At 32.6% G+C, this 15,716-nt stretch overlaps 1 protein-coding gene across 1 annotated transcript; it reads left to right on the top strand.

Annotated features, from left to right (window-relative positions):
- Positions 1-1,532: 1,532 nt before the first annotated feature.
- On the top strand, positions 1,533-12,933 carry LOC143912815 (uncharacterized). Its single transcript, XM_077432261.1, has 4 exons — positions 1,533-1,988; positions 5,967-6,070; positions 10,316-10,588; positions 12,133-12,933. The coding sequence occupies exons 1-4, from the start codon at positions 1,965-1,967 to the stop codon at positions 12,359-12,361; spliced, it is 630 nt and encodes a 209-aa protein (XP_077288387.1). The 5' UTR covers positions 1,533-1,964; the 3' UTR covers positions 12,362-12,933.
- Positions 12,934-15,716: the final 2,783 nt, after the last annotated feature.

The following is a 15,716-nucleotide window of genomic DNA, read 5'->3' as shown; positions in this document are numbered from 1 at the left end:
TAAACAAAAATTCATATTTATATACCAGACGACAAACAAATAAACCATTTAATTAATTTTTAACATCTTTAAATAATCTAATGGAAAATAGACACTATTGACTTAAAATTATGTTTGGCTAAAACACTTCAATAGTAATTTAATCTATGAGTGAATTAAAAAACTTATATAGGAAAGTATAAAATTTATAACAGTAAAAGATAAGATGAGAGTGAAAAATGTAACGTTTAACACTTGTTAATTGAGTTGCAAAGGGAGGTAGAAAGTCACTTTAAATAGATAGCTGTCATCACTTCGATCTGACTCAAGATTCCGATGTAGCTTTTAATTAGTCATTTAATGATTAAAATTCTCTAGATTCATGTTGGAAACAATAGCTTACTTCACTTATTATGTTAGCTTACTTACTTATGTTAGCTAGCCCCCGTATATCGGTATAGTATCAAAGCAATCTAAAGAGTGAAAGGGTTGAAAATCAGATGACAAATTTTTGACGGGAAATTTCATGAAACGTACAGAGAGAGTGAAGCTAAAAAAAAAACATTTTTTTTTTATAAAATTCACAAACTATCTAATAAATTCTATTAAATCAGACCTCTTTATTATTACAAAATACAGTAAAAAAATTATTTACCGATATTATCCATATACACCGAGCCAGCAGCGTGGCTCGGTGGTTGCGTTGATACTAAGCACCTTTAATCCGGGATCAATCCCGAGAGCTGACCTCGATGGAAAAGAAGTGTAAGTGTAATTGCAACGCAATAATTTCAAATTTTTTCGCATCGCGACCTGCATTGTTAGGGTAAAATAAACAAACAATTGAATAATTTCAAATGTGATCGCTGCTTGCATTTTTTCGACAAATGGGAACGGGAACAAGAACGGGAACAAGAACGGGAACAAGAACGGGAACAAGAACGGGAACAAGAACGGGAACAAGAACGGGAACAAGAACGGGAACAAGAACGGGAGCAAGAACGGGAACAAGAACGGGAACAAGAACGGGAACAAGAACGGGAACGGGAATGGGAACGGGAATTGCATGCGTTATAGTGGCATTGCACGCATGTCAGGTTCAGCTAGTAAATAAGTAAATATTGATTCAATATTGAATCAAATACTAACAATTTAAAATTCCAAACAACTAACAAATAACAACCTGAAATGACTTCAGTTCTGTAGTCATTACTATGTATAAAAGAATCACTAACATGATGCCAATGGTAATTGGATTACACATTAGTCACATTGCGATCGCCCAAAAGAAAATTTTTGCCATGAAAATCGCGAACACGGAATATTTGGCACTCGAGTTCTCGTTAGTTTGATAGTTATCGTTAGTATGATGTACTTTTCATCTGCCAGATGTTCCGTTATAGAGATTTTAGTGACTTTTGGGCGAGCGCTTTGTGGCCAATAATTACCGAACCGATACTATACTTGTTAGTCTCTGTGATTATGTACTACAAGATGTCCTTCGAATGCATATTAACACAAATTACAATTATTTAAAAATCAAATCAGACGCCACATCCTATTGGCAGATCGTCATCGTCAACGGTCATCATCGGAAGCCATAGAATAGTAATTAGACTCGGAATACGAAGAAACGGCGATAGACTGTCGTCGGACCGTCGCGTCGCCACTTTTCGCGCGAAAATCCGCGTGATTTCCGCGTCGCGAATTCCACGCATTTTTCCTCCCCGCCATCCGCAAATTTGGCCAAAAAAAAAAAAGAAAAAACAACAAACAAAACATACGGTCGTTGTCGTTATCTGAGGTGGTGTCCGCGTATATATATATCGCGCTCAGTCGCAAGGTTAGCACCATTCGATCGACCGCATCGACCGAGCGAGGTTTGTCCGATTATCCGGCTGTCGATTATCCGGGCACGGCCTATCCAAAACTACCCACCACCCACCCCAACCTCACCCCCCAGTACCCAGTTTGTGCAGATCAAGATGGTGTTCAGCTGCTCGACAATGGTAAGGACGAAGACTTTCCTCACATGCATATACACTCGTACATAGTGAAAGTGATCGATCGGTTTTTTGCATTCGAATATGTTTGTGACTTTTTTGTGTTTTTGTTGCGAAACTGACGGCGACGAAAAAATTCGTACGCATTCTGCAAAGGTGGTCTAACTTATTGCCGTTGTCAAACTTTCAAAATTGCCTACGATTCCGTGAAAAGTTTCAATTCGAAAACCAATCGGTTAAATTAATCGACGTTGTCATAATATACACGCGTCGACGCGTTAAAATGAGTCAATATGTCACGCTTGACTGTCGATTCTAAATCGCGATGTAATCAATCATTGCGATTGTACAAGATGCGTGTTCTCAATGCATGTACGTACATATATATGTATGTATGTAAAATATGAACAATCAAGGATGAAAGATCAAAATGCGATTAAGTTGCCATTTACTTTACTCGATCGCGTTAGTAAAACGAAGGTTGAATGTGTTGCATTTCACTAAAAAAAACAAACAACATTCCTATCTTCCTATTCTAAATCTTCTTAAACTATTCATGATTAATCATATTTTATATTATAAGGCACACTATAAAAAAAACTTCATTTAGTAAAAAAAAAAACGATTCGAGTCATATCAAATCTTCTAGATATACATACATAATATGTACGAAAATTTATGTTAATTGATATGTTTTATTAAATATAAAGTTTTCAATATTTAGCACCACCGAATTTATCATAGCATCAATATTGTTTCTTATACTCAAACGGTGAATAAAAAAAATTACAGAAATAATTTCATTTTTCGAAACACGTTGAGTGTATTTCAAGAAAAATGTTTTTTTAATTTGTTAAATATGCAATTCTAAAGTTTTTAATTAAGAATCGTAAAATTTTGTACAATATCAAATGCTACATTAAACAAGACCGTTGACTTTAAAATTTCATGAAATAAAAATTAAAAGTTTAAAGATATTAAATTAAGAATCGTCAAATTTTGTATTCTATAAAATGCTTCTTTAACTTAAACCGTTTCCTATAAAACTTTCTGAAATAATTCTTAATTTTTATTCCAACATTCGGCTATCTAGTATTTGAAAACAAAAACGTGTGCGAATCTTTTCAATATATCAATCGATAGTTTAAATTTAGAATCACCAAATTTAGTATACCATCAAATGCTTCTTTGACTTTTTCCATTGAAAATAAAGTTATATGAAATATTATAGATTCATTAAAAGATTTTATTATTTCAATTGCAACATTCATCTGTTAGAAAAACGTAGAAAAATTCAGCTATTTACTGTTTGAAGAAAATTGTTTGTTAATTTGTTAAATATGAAAATCTTAAGTTTTTAATTTAGGATCATCAAATTTAGTACAATATCAAATGCCATTTTAACTCAAACTGTTGACTTTAAAATCTCCTGAAATATAATATTGTTAGTTAATTTTAATTCTAACATTCGTTTGTTCGAAAAACGTTGGATAATTCGGCCATCGACTATTTCAAGAAAATTGGTCAATTGGTTCATTACATACAAAATTTAAAGTTCTTAATTTTAAGATAATTATATTTAGTATACTATGAAATGCTTCTTTAACTTAACTTTTATAGTACTATAGATTTTTCTGAATTAGTTTCATTTGTATTCCAACATGCATATGTTTGGAAAACGTTGAGAAATTCGGGTATATATGTTTTATATTTACATATGTACAAATATATTCGCTGTCAAATGTATTTTTTTACTTTATTCAATATGATTCAAAGTCTACTTAAAAACGCGAACCTTTTACAGTTTTCACTGATCATATGTTAGTTAAAATTATCAAACGGATTTTCAAAAATTATAATCCGAAGATTTTCAGTGAAATTTCCGACAGTCAAATAATGGATTGATTGTCTCGCTCATTATTACGAAACATTCATTGATTAAACAATTATCAACATGAATTTAAAATAACAGCCCATTATGAACGATTCCATTCAAAAGTTGACAATTCGCATTGAAACTTCAAGTTCTGATAGAAATTTTATTTTAAAGTTTACCCTTAAGAATTGAAACGAACGACAAAGTAACTCAGAAATACATCGTTAGCGTCTCGAAAGCAACAGGTTTTCAATTGTGACAGTTTGTCAACGAGAGTGTGATCTCAACAATAAAAAAGATTTTCAAAAAGAAAGTTCATCATTCACAAAAGAAAATTTCCATAAATATAAAATTATTATATCAAAATTAATTTAAATACAAAAAAAAAAAACAGACACATACCACAAAACGAACATTATAATAAATGCCTATGTAATAATTTTTAGATAAAAATTAACATAATGATATTTCGACTCGTAGACGTTTCACGCGCGCAATTGATTTCGCAATAGCGCGGGAAAAAGCGATCGTTTCATTGGTTTTATTCAAATTCAAATCGCATAGGCGTTCGTTTAGACAGAAAATCTCCAATTTAACGACCCATAGAAAGTTTGACACAAACTATACATCAACTCTAATCTGACTCGCGATCCACACACTTTAAACTCATTTTTTCTTCATATTCAATAAAAAAAATCACGTATAGATACATAAAATTGAATGTCTGTTTGTCTGTCTGTCTGTCTGTCTCGAATAGGCTCCTAAACCACTAAACCGATTACGATGAAACTTTCAGGATTTGTTGTATGCATGTCCGGAAAGCTTACTGTGAAAAAAAAACGGGAAAACCTCTTAATAATAATATTCGTAATTACGATTTTACCGACGCGAAAGTTTGAAACGCCATTGTGTAGTCAAGGAAATGTGCTCGTTGGTAACCACCTTACCATTCGGTTTATGACGACACGGCGTTGAAGAGACGTTGTTGAGTTCCAACCATCACTTGAAACGGTAACGGGAACGGGAATTGCATACCTCATTCTGGGATGCAATTCCCGTTGTAGCAGTATGGCTTAATGGTAGCGTGTATGTTTGCACCAAGTGATCAGTGGGTTCGATCCGCCATACTGCTGGTTAGATTTGGCAGTATTTGTGACTCCAAATCGATCATTTCTTATCAGAGTTTGCCAAATTATCTGATCATTCTTGAAACGGTTCCTCAAAATTACCAAAAAAATCATCTTTCCTGTTGTCAGAAATCTTCTGTATTTATTGTGTGTATAATTTGTAAAAAATACGTACAAAATCTAAGTCCATAGATGTCTCAATGGATTAATTATTTAATTAATTAATTATTTAATTGTTAGTTCGTGTTCTTCAGCTTCTGGAAATACAGTGATTTATGTAATAATAAAATGCTACATTGTTTGTAATTAATTATCCAGGAAGGCACATTGGGGTCTTCCTGTCAAGCCTTCCTGGTATATATCTATCCATATATATAAAAATTAGTGTCTGTCTGTGTGTCTCGAATAGGCTCCTAAACCATTGAACAGATTACGATGGAACTTTCAGAATTTGTTGTATGCATGTCCGGGAAGATTACTGTAAAAAAAAACGGGAAAAAACCTCTTAATAATAATAATCTATGTAAAAATAAAAATAAAATATATAATTCAACATTCAAATATCATTCAACATTCAAGACTCAAAAAGAAAAGTTTCATATAATTTATTCATTAAATAGTATAGAATACACCAAGGGCTATTTTAATCGTTAATTTGGGTCGGAAATCGGTAGTCTCTTTCAATTTCATCAACTCGCTTTCGAAGTAAAATTTAAAAATTGAGAATTTACTTCATATATAATAAAACGATATTGCATTATTTCTATCGCACGATTACGACAGTGTCGATCGGTGCAAAGAAGTGAATCACCGGTTGCATCTCGGTGCGTGGGTGCACACCGTCGACCTTGCCGGTCGTTCGCTTCTCCAATAAACACCGACAGATGATTGCGGACGTAAAGTGTTGAAAATGTCAATTGCACATGCAGTCCTATTCGAAACGACAAAATTCTACAAAGTGTAACCGTTTCATTTCCACAGATCGCCGCGACTTTGGTAGTAGCCTTGGCTGTGTTGGAAGCTTCTGCAGCCATCGACGAAGGAAGATACAACCCAGAACTTTACGACTACGGAGAAAGTGGACGGTATGTTTTAAAAACCAATTATTATAATATATGTAAACATGTTGTGCCCGTTGATATTTCAACGGGCAGTTTCGGAAAGGAATTGATACATGAACTAGGCTATTGTCGCTAGCAGTTTCACCCCCCACCCTGTACTCTCATTCCATTCCTGAAAGCTCACCCGGCCATCCGTGCACAAATGAACATGTGTATGAATGTACCTTAATGTGTGCTAAAATCTCCATACTTGCCCATGTAAAAAAAACGTACATACATACATATATTATTATATCCACTAGTGATAATGAAAATTACCTAAATCAACTTCGGCCCTAGTTCAGGACATTGTTTTAAGATTGCTTGCTTTTTATTATTAATAAATTCTGTTCACAATACATCTGATATCTATTTTAATAGCTACTGATCTACTGATCATTTTCTATTTTACAACTTTAATTTAATTTTGTTAGTAATCATAGTATTATATCATTATAATGTTAATGTACAGCATAATAGGAAAAAAAGCTCAAAAACTTATTTACAGTTCTTATAAATGCTCATAATACATCTAATACATAATATTCTCTTAAGTCGACGATCCAAAGTAGATTATGTTTAGGTAATCTTAAGATTGCTATAAATCAGAGATATTTAATGAAAAAATGATATTTTTTCATGATTCACTCCAGTGATGGTCTCAATTATAAGTTCCTTTATCTTTTAAATTATAGTGGTTTTTTTTCCGTTGAGATTTCAACGAATAGTTATAGAAAGGAATTGATTTTAAATATAAATAAAATAAACAATTGATGTGCTTTAACGTAATATAAAAACAGAAACAAAACCCAATTTACTAGAAAAATCACTGTTGCACTATAATATAAAGAAATAAACTGAATCGCACGGCATCGACATGCTCGTGGTCTCCAGCTGTGATCTGTATCTTCATGTCTTTATTAATTCGTACGATCTTATTATTTCTTAGTTTCTCAAAAAATTTATTCAAATATGTATTAAACAGCCAGCAGTATGGCTCGGTAGTAGCGTTGATAGCACTGAGAGGTCGCCAGGTTCGATCCCGTGAGCTGACCTCGATTAAAAAGAATATATGCCGAGTAAAATCTTTAATGCTGTAGGTCAGACTTGGATGCTTGTGACTCCAAGTCGATCGTTTCCTATCAGAGTTTTCCAATATGTAGAGTATTCTGTAATATCACTGTGGCTAAAATTGTGAATAAATAAAAATAAAATATGTCAATACAAGGATAAAATATCACCGAAAATACTCAAATGGGTGAGTTTTAACCTCGCGACAGTATAGATAAAAACCATCTAAAAAAAAACACGACAACATACATATCTTAAGGAAGCGATGTTTTTCTTATAAAATTATTACGACTTAGTTCACTTTTACAACCGTCACCTACACAATGTGTCAATTAAATATAAAATATAACACATCCTACAATAAATGGGTACAATTATGCGACATAAAAGTCTTTTCCCCGTGTACAATGCTTTTACATACACACATAAAATTCAAGTTTTTATTACTGCTCGTATCAAATGTGTTCGTCATTATGATTTTTCATTTAAATAATTGCAACGCAATATAAACATATATGCAAAAATCGAGGAATTCCTTCACGCGTACGAATTTATCAATATATGTAGTAGCGTCATGATATCGGTCGTAAACGTGACAAACGAACGTTCCGATAAGACGAACATAAAATTTAAAGTTCATCTCATTATGTACAATCAAAACGCGATTTATTGACCATTCGAAGATATTTAATTATATATATATTCCACATTAGAAAACGTATAAAGATAAGATGACATCAGTTCCGAAAATGCACATCGCGACTCGTTCAATATTATACATATTATTATACGAAGCAAATACCAACACATAAAAACCTGTACTGACGTACTCATTTCGCCTCTATGCCCTATTTATCAGGTCAAAGCTCTCCGGGGTGGTATAACCGCATAAAATCGAACCTTTTTAAATAAATTTTAATGTTTGAGATCATCGTTATCGTCTTCCATGCCGTTTTCGTATGAACGGACGCCCCTAAAATGCGTCTCTTATCTCCCTCCAGGTCAACTCGTACGCATATAAAAAACGTATTTATTGATCCTTTAAAAGTGACGCTGTTTTATATACTACATTATGTTTTTTTTTCTTCAATTTTCGAACGTTTCGTCGTCAAAACAGAACGATCGGTGTCGCGTTTCGTGTCAAGGTGGAGATGTTAATGAAACTGACCGATGACATCGATTTAGAAATCCATTTGTCGCATACCACGACTCTTGACAAAGTTTCGTCACAACAAAAGCTTTCCCAAAATACATACATACTCACATAATATAATCGTCATCGTCATTGCAGCCATTCACCATCCAAAATGATTAAACTCCTCACCATTCTGAGCAACATCCATCCATGTAACCCCACACATTTTCCTTGTGTCCTTTCACATTTGCTTGCAAACCATTTGAGCATGTCTTTGTTCATCATCATTCCATTCTTCTAACTACAAATCCTACCTATTCAATCTTTATATATATATACATATGTATCTATCCTTCTTACATATTCGAAAATCCAACTTTCAGTTCCTAAAGCACTATTTCAGTTTGACTTAATTCACAAATTGCTATGACTACTTTTAATTCGATATGTCCAGAATCTCAGTCAAGTAGAATAAACTTATTACAAGTCACCAGTATTTTTAAATATTGTAAAACGCAAAACATTGCATTTAATATTGTGCGAGATATTTCTCGAAATGAAGAAAAGTGGACTTACTCCACTTACAAATATAACGACTCATATATAGAACCCTCACGTTTAAAATCCAAGGCTTTCAATAGTGAACTTGCACTTTTTTTAGTAAACATTTTTGTATGCAATGCTTAAAATTAGCACCAAGTAATTCTGGTAAAAACGTAATTAATTAATTAACCGTATTAAAGTAAATAAATGAGATAAAAGTAAATGAGAGTGAAAAATTAACTTTTAGCACTGTTTAAGTGGTTGTGAAAGGGTGGTAGAAAGCCTTGCTTGGTTAGCTAGCTAAAGTGATGACAATTTGACACAAGATTCAGATGCAATTTTAAATGAATGATATATAAGCTTACTTCAATGTTAGCTAGCCCTTGTATGTCGGTAATACATATATCAAAGCGACCTGAATAGTGGAAGTGGCTCAAAAACAAAATTTTGACGGACAGGTATGTCACTGAACTAACAGAGTGAAGTTAATAAAAGGCTTATAATAAAAAAAAAAACTGCATTCATTCATTCGAATTTCTTTGGAGTCTTGATTATTCTTTCCTCATTCCAAGATGATGATGGTTACGTGACTATTTATTATTTCTACTACAAAGCTCATTATCAATTGTTTTCCATACATTGTTTTAGTTTCATCTACATATATTGATATTTAATTATATTTTCCTTGTTCTACTGTGTTGATCTGTTGAATATATCAGTTGGATCACGAGCTATTATGTAAACTATGGCATATAAATCTAACATGACTCAATAAGTTGACAGTTTTTATCCTGTTTTAAGTTTCTAAATATGTTGCCTCAACCTTTGTAATTGTGAAAAACCTAATCTACATACATATGTAGGTTAAAGTAATCACAGAGTCATATAATAAATAGAAAAATATTAAATATCCACCAATTCAAAATATAATAGCTATTTCGAAACGATTCCACGAACGAAGACGCCACCCGGTCGTCAATATCGATTACATAAATTGAAATATTAATATTGGTATAATGGCTTTTTAAACAATTTAGCAGTGTGAATTAATTTGCATATTAAAAGATTTACGACTAATTATCAATGGGAAAATTCAAATTATTTAAATATCGTTGAATATTAGAGGCGCCGCTATTGTTATCACTGAATATGATTAGCGTCAAACTTTGCAGTCGATCAAAAGCTGTCGCGATATGTTAATATATGTACGGACAGTTCTGAAATTCTGAATTTTTCATTGGAATTCTTCATAATATAATATGCACATATATAAACTGTTATAATTATATAAAAAAATAAAATCCTTATAAAATCGTATGCGTGAGTTCATACATACTAACTACATACAAACACTTTACAGTAATGCGTGTAAGATACAAGGTGTACTATTTATAGTTATGGAACCTCCACCCATAATACGACTATGACCCACATAGAATATATTGATCACATAAAATAATACTTTATCTATTTCCGAACAGCTACGTGCGCCCAAAGGACGAGGGAAAGTACGTGCACATTCCCAACCCCTACGATGGCGGTTATGGTCCATACAGCGGCGACTGGGAGAAATACAAGCACCAAGGGGATGGTAAATATGATGGATCTTTGGACGCCGAAGGCAGCGATCATCTCTCCGTGACTGTGAAGCCTTCGACAACCACCACCCCTTATCCCACCATCAAGTATGTAAACAACGGAAACAAGATCATCCGCCAGAATCAAGCGCTCAAAAACGACGGATTCAAATACCTGTGAGTATTTATTCAATTCTATAAGCATTATTTAAAACAAAACAATCAAAAAGATGCATGAAAAGAGACTTCGAATTCAAGTTGCATGAAAATAGATTGGTTTTAAAGGATTGATTTGACAGGACATTGAAATAGGACCTTGTTTATGACACATACATACATTCCTATTTCATTGATAAGTTCATTCATCGTTAAAATTTAACAGGTATCGGAAATTGTTCTCTTATACTAGTACTGTATTTAGGAATACGGGCTTTATCCAATTTTTGGATACCTGAATTATTAAACAGATTTCATACAGCATTTGCAAATGACTTCAAAATGGGTTGAATACGAACAGTGTTAGGGTATTTAATTATATAAAATCTGTCGGATTTACTGACAGTCAAATCAATATGATAATGAAAATGCTAAGGTTCTCTCCCTTATTTGCTTACGTCGTTAAGTTATGGTTTTCATAGAGCATTTGCAAAGCACTTTTAAAATGCCTTCAAAATGGGTTGAATACTAACAGTGCTAGGGTATTTAATTAGATAAAATCTGTCAGATTTACTGACGATCAAATCAATATGATAATGAAAATGCAAACAAAATGTTAAGGTCCTCTCACTTATTTGCTTACGTCGTTAAGCTACGGTTTTACAATTCATTTTGTGATTATTAGAATATTCTATAAATGAATTGAAAACGTATTTGAGAAGGTATAAAAGCTTGTAATTTGAAGTTTATTTGAGATGAGAGTAAATGAAAGTGATAAAAGTAACTTTTTTTAATGGAGTTGTGAAGGGGCGATAGAAAGCCACGTTTGGATAACTAGCTATGATCTGACACAAGATTCCGATGTAATTTTTAATGAGTTCGTTAATGATTAAACTCATCTAGCGTCATCTCAGAGACATTAGCTTATTTCAATGTTAGCTATCCTTCCTATTACGTTGGTAAAAAACCGCGTTTGAACAGCTAGCTGTCATCGCGTTGATTTTTAATGGCTTTATTAATGATTAAACTACTCTATCATCATGGCAGAGACATTGGCTTACTTTAATGCAAGCTAACCACTGTATGTCGTTAAAATATATAAAAGCGATTTAAAGAGTGGAAGTGGTATAGATTTTTGATGGCCAGGAATGTTATTGAACTAACAGAGCGAAGCTATAAAAAGCTTGTAAAAATTGGATAAATTTGTAATAGTTGTATTCAATATGATACATTGATTAATTGATATGGTGATCGAGGAAACAGATACAATTCATCTAACACAACCTTTGATGCCTCTTTAAAATAAGCGGAAGAAAAAAAATCACCTTCTTAAAAGCGGGTTAAAATTGATTACAAGATTTGAACTACACGAATATAAATGTCAAACTAAATAAAAACAATATATATAGTAAAACAATTTCGAAGAACAGCAGCTTGTATCGATATTGTGAGTAAACACAAAAGGAATAAGAAGCAGCTCGCAATATCATTAGCATAATATGAGAATTACAAGCCGATGGTTGATTATTATAGCATTATTATAATTGCAATTTTGAATTTTTCAGGTACGAAACCGAAAACAAGATCCTCGCCGAAGAGAAGGCCATCGTGAAGAATCCCAACACGGCCGATGAAGGAATCGCCACTTCCGGTTTCTACCAATACGTAGGACCAGACGGTGTCCTTTACAAGGTCACTTTTACAGCTGACGAAAACGGTTTCCTGCCCAAGATGACCCGAGTCAACTATCCAGAGTCCTTGGACGATGGCTTCACCAAGCTGAAGAAGAATTAAACGCGTCTTTGTAGACGCGAGTAGTGAATTGTGCAACCGAACGTTTGGTGCTTAAAAAATAATATAAAAAACAACAAAAAAAAAAAGATAAACGTGTGCGTGTGCGGACAATATAGACATTTATCATCATCGTCATCATCTAATAACTTAATAAATTATTTCATCGGCAAACGGGGATACGAACGGTGTTGTTATTCCGCAAAGAAGAACAACGATCCCATTGTATTATGTAGTACACAGAGTGCAAACAAAAAAAATAAAAATAAAGCAACAACAAATAATAAATGAAAAAAATGAGTAAGATTTGCATAACGTTTGCCGAGTCGAATTTCACAATTTGCATTCAAATAATTTATTATCGTTAACGTCATCGTCATTTCACCATCAATCATCACCATTCCTCACAATCGCATACTCAAGAATTCATGCGATTGTCGAGGGCTTGAGAATTCGCATATATAATTCCTATTAGTCCTAATTGAATAATGTCATTCTTATATTAATATATTATGTGTGTATTCGCCATTGTAATGTGATATCAAATTAACGTAAATATAAAATTTCTATATATATATACAACTGTATTTTCTTTCGTACCATTTTCATAACATTAAATCCGTAGTATGTAGTAGTAGTCGTTTCGAAATGAAACGGTCAAAACAATATTTGAATACGCTCACGTCGATGCATCTGTAAAATATGCATGTTTATCTCGCACAGGAATGTATATAATAGTGTTTTTATTGAAATCACTGTCGATTTCAAACGTGGGCTTAACCCTTCGATCGCTCGGTTCAATCGTTGCGAAATCATCTTATTTACATTCAGAATGTTGACACTGGCGCGCCAAATGATGGCTCAATTTTTAATTATTCACACAAAAAAAGTTTGAAGACCAAAAAAAAATAGTGTCTTTTGATTGATTCGAATCTATAAGTGAAAAAAAATTGCAATTTTACTGGCATTTAAAGATTGCAAATAAAATAAACACGTATGATTTATGTTCAAAAATAGCCACAAGACAATATATATCTTACATATATTCGGAATAAATTATACGCGTACACATATTTAACATTATGCGGTTAAATTAAAGTTCACGGACGCAATTCAATTAAATTACTCACAACTGGACTAGTGACTTTCCATATTTCGGCTTTTCATGGTCGAACCGATCACCATCCGAGATGAGAACATTTCGATTTATCTATTTCCGTATTTGGTATTCCGAAAAATTATGATATATGTTATTTATTCGTCGATTATGTTCGATCGTGACTCGAACACGCCATTATTATTATATAATACACGTATATTATAGTGTTCACAAAGAAAGTCTTTTATATTTGAATGACAAAGGAATGGAAATATCACTGTCAATAGTTTCTAAAGAGATAATTAATGACTACGAAATAAACAGTAGCAGTATTTTGAATAATATTACATATTGCATATATTATTCCATCGTTAATAGACAGTTGCATTCATATACTTTTAATTTATACTACATATATACATTTTTAATGATGCAGATTTAATCGAATTTATTTTACAAGTGAAGCTTTCTAGGAAACGTATCATAATGCTTACTCTTTAAGTACATACACATGTTTTATTTAAGGTTATGAAAATATTATAAATATAAAGTTACATGAATTTAAATTGAAATATATGTATATTGTAAAAATTTAAACATATTCATATAAATCTATCTGGACGTTTTGCAATCACATATTTAAATTTTAGTTCAACAAAAATCTTGGTCTTGTATTTTGATAGTGATATTTAAAATGTAAACTCTTCAGATCTCTAACTTATGTAATTGATGATTTTAATCTGTAATTCCAAATCAGTAATCATTTTACAATAAAAAGAGATGGTTTTATTTTTTATTTAAGATATAGCTATAAAATGTTTTATTGTTGAAAAAAATAAGAAAAAAATGTACCTTTAAAATCAACCGTACAAAATCCACTAAAAAACCGGATAACATTTGGTTCGGAAAACCCCAGAGATTTATTCGCCTTTGAATTTTTCAATTTATCGCATCAAAATCAAGGCTGTGCTTTTGGGCTAGCCAAAAAGTCAAACCCTAGCTATTTTTAAGTGAAAAAGTAATTAATTGAGTTGTGAAAGGGCGGTAGGAAGCCGCGTTTGGATAGCTAGCTGTCATCGCTTCGATCTGACATAAGATTCCAATGTAATTTTTAATGATTAAATTCCTCTAGCTTCATGTCGGAAACATTAGCTTACTTCAATGTTAACCAAACTTCGGATGTTGGTAGAAAGCCGCATTTGGATAGCTATGTTACTGTCATCGCTTCATTAAATGGCAATATGTGGTTCATTTGGTTTAAATGATTGACGATAAAAGAGCTTGAATGGTACCCGAGAGAATGTAAAAGGGTGAAAAGAAGGCTGCAAGAAAGATGGTTGGGTAAAAGAGGGAAGAGGTGGTAGAAAGAAGCGTATGGATAGCTAGCTGTCATCGGTTTGATCTGGCAAAAGATTCCGATGAAATCTTCAATGAGCTTGTTTGTGATTGAAATCTTCTAGCTTAATTTCGGAGACAGCTTACTTCAAATGCTAGCTAACCCTCGTATGTTGGTAAAAAGCCGCATTTGGATAGCTATCTGCCCAATTTCTGTTTGATAGTGATTGAAATCTTCTAGCTTCATGTCGAAGGTATTAGCTTACTTCAATGTTGTCTAATATGTTTGTCGGTAAAATATAAAAACAATCTTAATAGTGGAAGTGGTTCAAAAACAGATCAAAAGTTTTTATCGGGCAGAATGTCACTGAACTAACAAAAGTAAAGCTAATAAAATGGTTGAAAGATGTAAATAAAAAGGAGAGTAAATAAACAAATACCATATATAGAGCAATTCTGTTTATTATTTTTTATAAAATAAGTAATATTGAAATATGATTCAATCAGAAAATGTAAGATGAAGATGAAGACAATGTAATGTAAGATGAAGACTTCTCCAATATGCTTAAATTCGTCTCTAATCTAAATAACACTTACATACATATTTCCCTTAAATCGTTTATACAGCATTTGTGGCTTTCGTTACGTCCTCTTACAATCTCTTGGGTACTACTTAATAACTTTTCTTGTCTACTTTTCGTCCGTTCTTCTACATATGAACTCTATTTTATATCATGAGTAGAAAACGTTCCATACTCCTCTTAAGTCTGAACGAATAAGATTTTATACAACACTTTGGCATTCAATTCTCAAGTCTATATCCGGGGATAGTACTCAGTTGACTTGCAAGTGACTCATGCACACTCGCCTAACAGATTGCTTCAAAGCGGCGAGTGCTAAACAGATTAAGACTTGAGAAATTAT

Source organism: Arctopsyche grandis, chromosome 1 (genome assembly GCF_051622035.1).
Source record: "Arctopsyche grandis isolate Sample6627 chromosome 1, ASM5162203v2, whole genome shotgun sequence".
Lineage (NCBI taxonomy): Eukaryota > Metazoa > Arthropoda > Insecta > Trichoptera > Hydropsychidae > Arctopsyche > Arctopsyche grandis.
The sequence above is the reverse complement of the archived record's forward strand: the minus strand, read 5'-3'. Positions and strand labels throughout refer to the sequence as shown.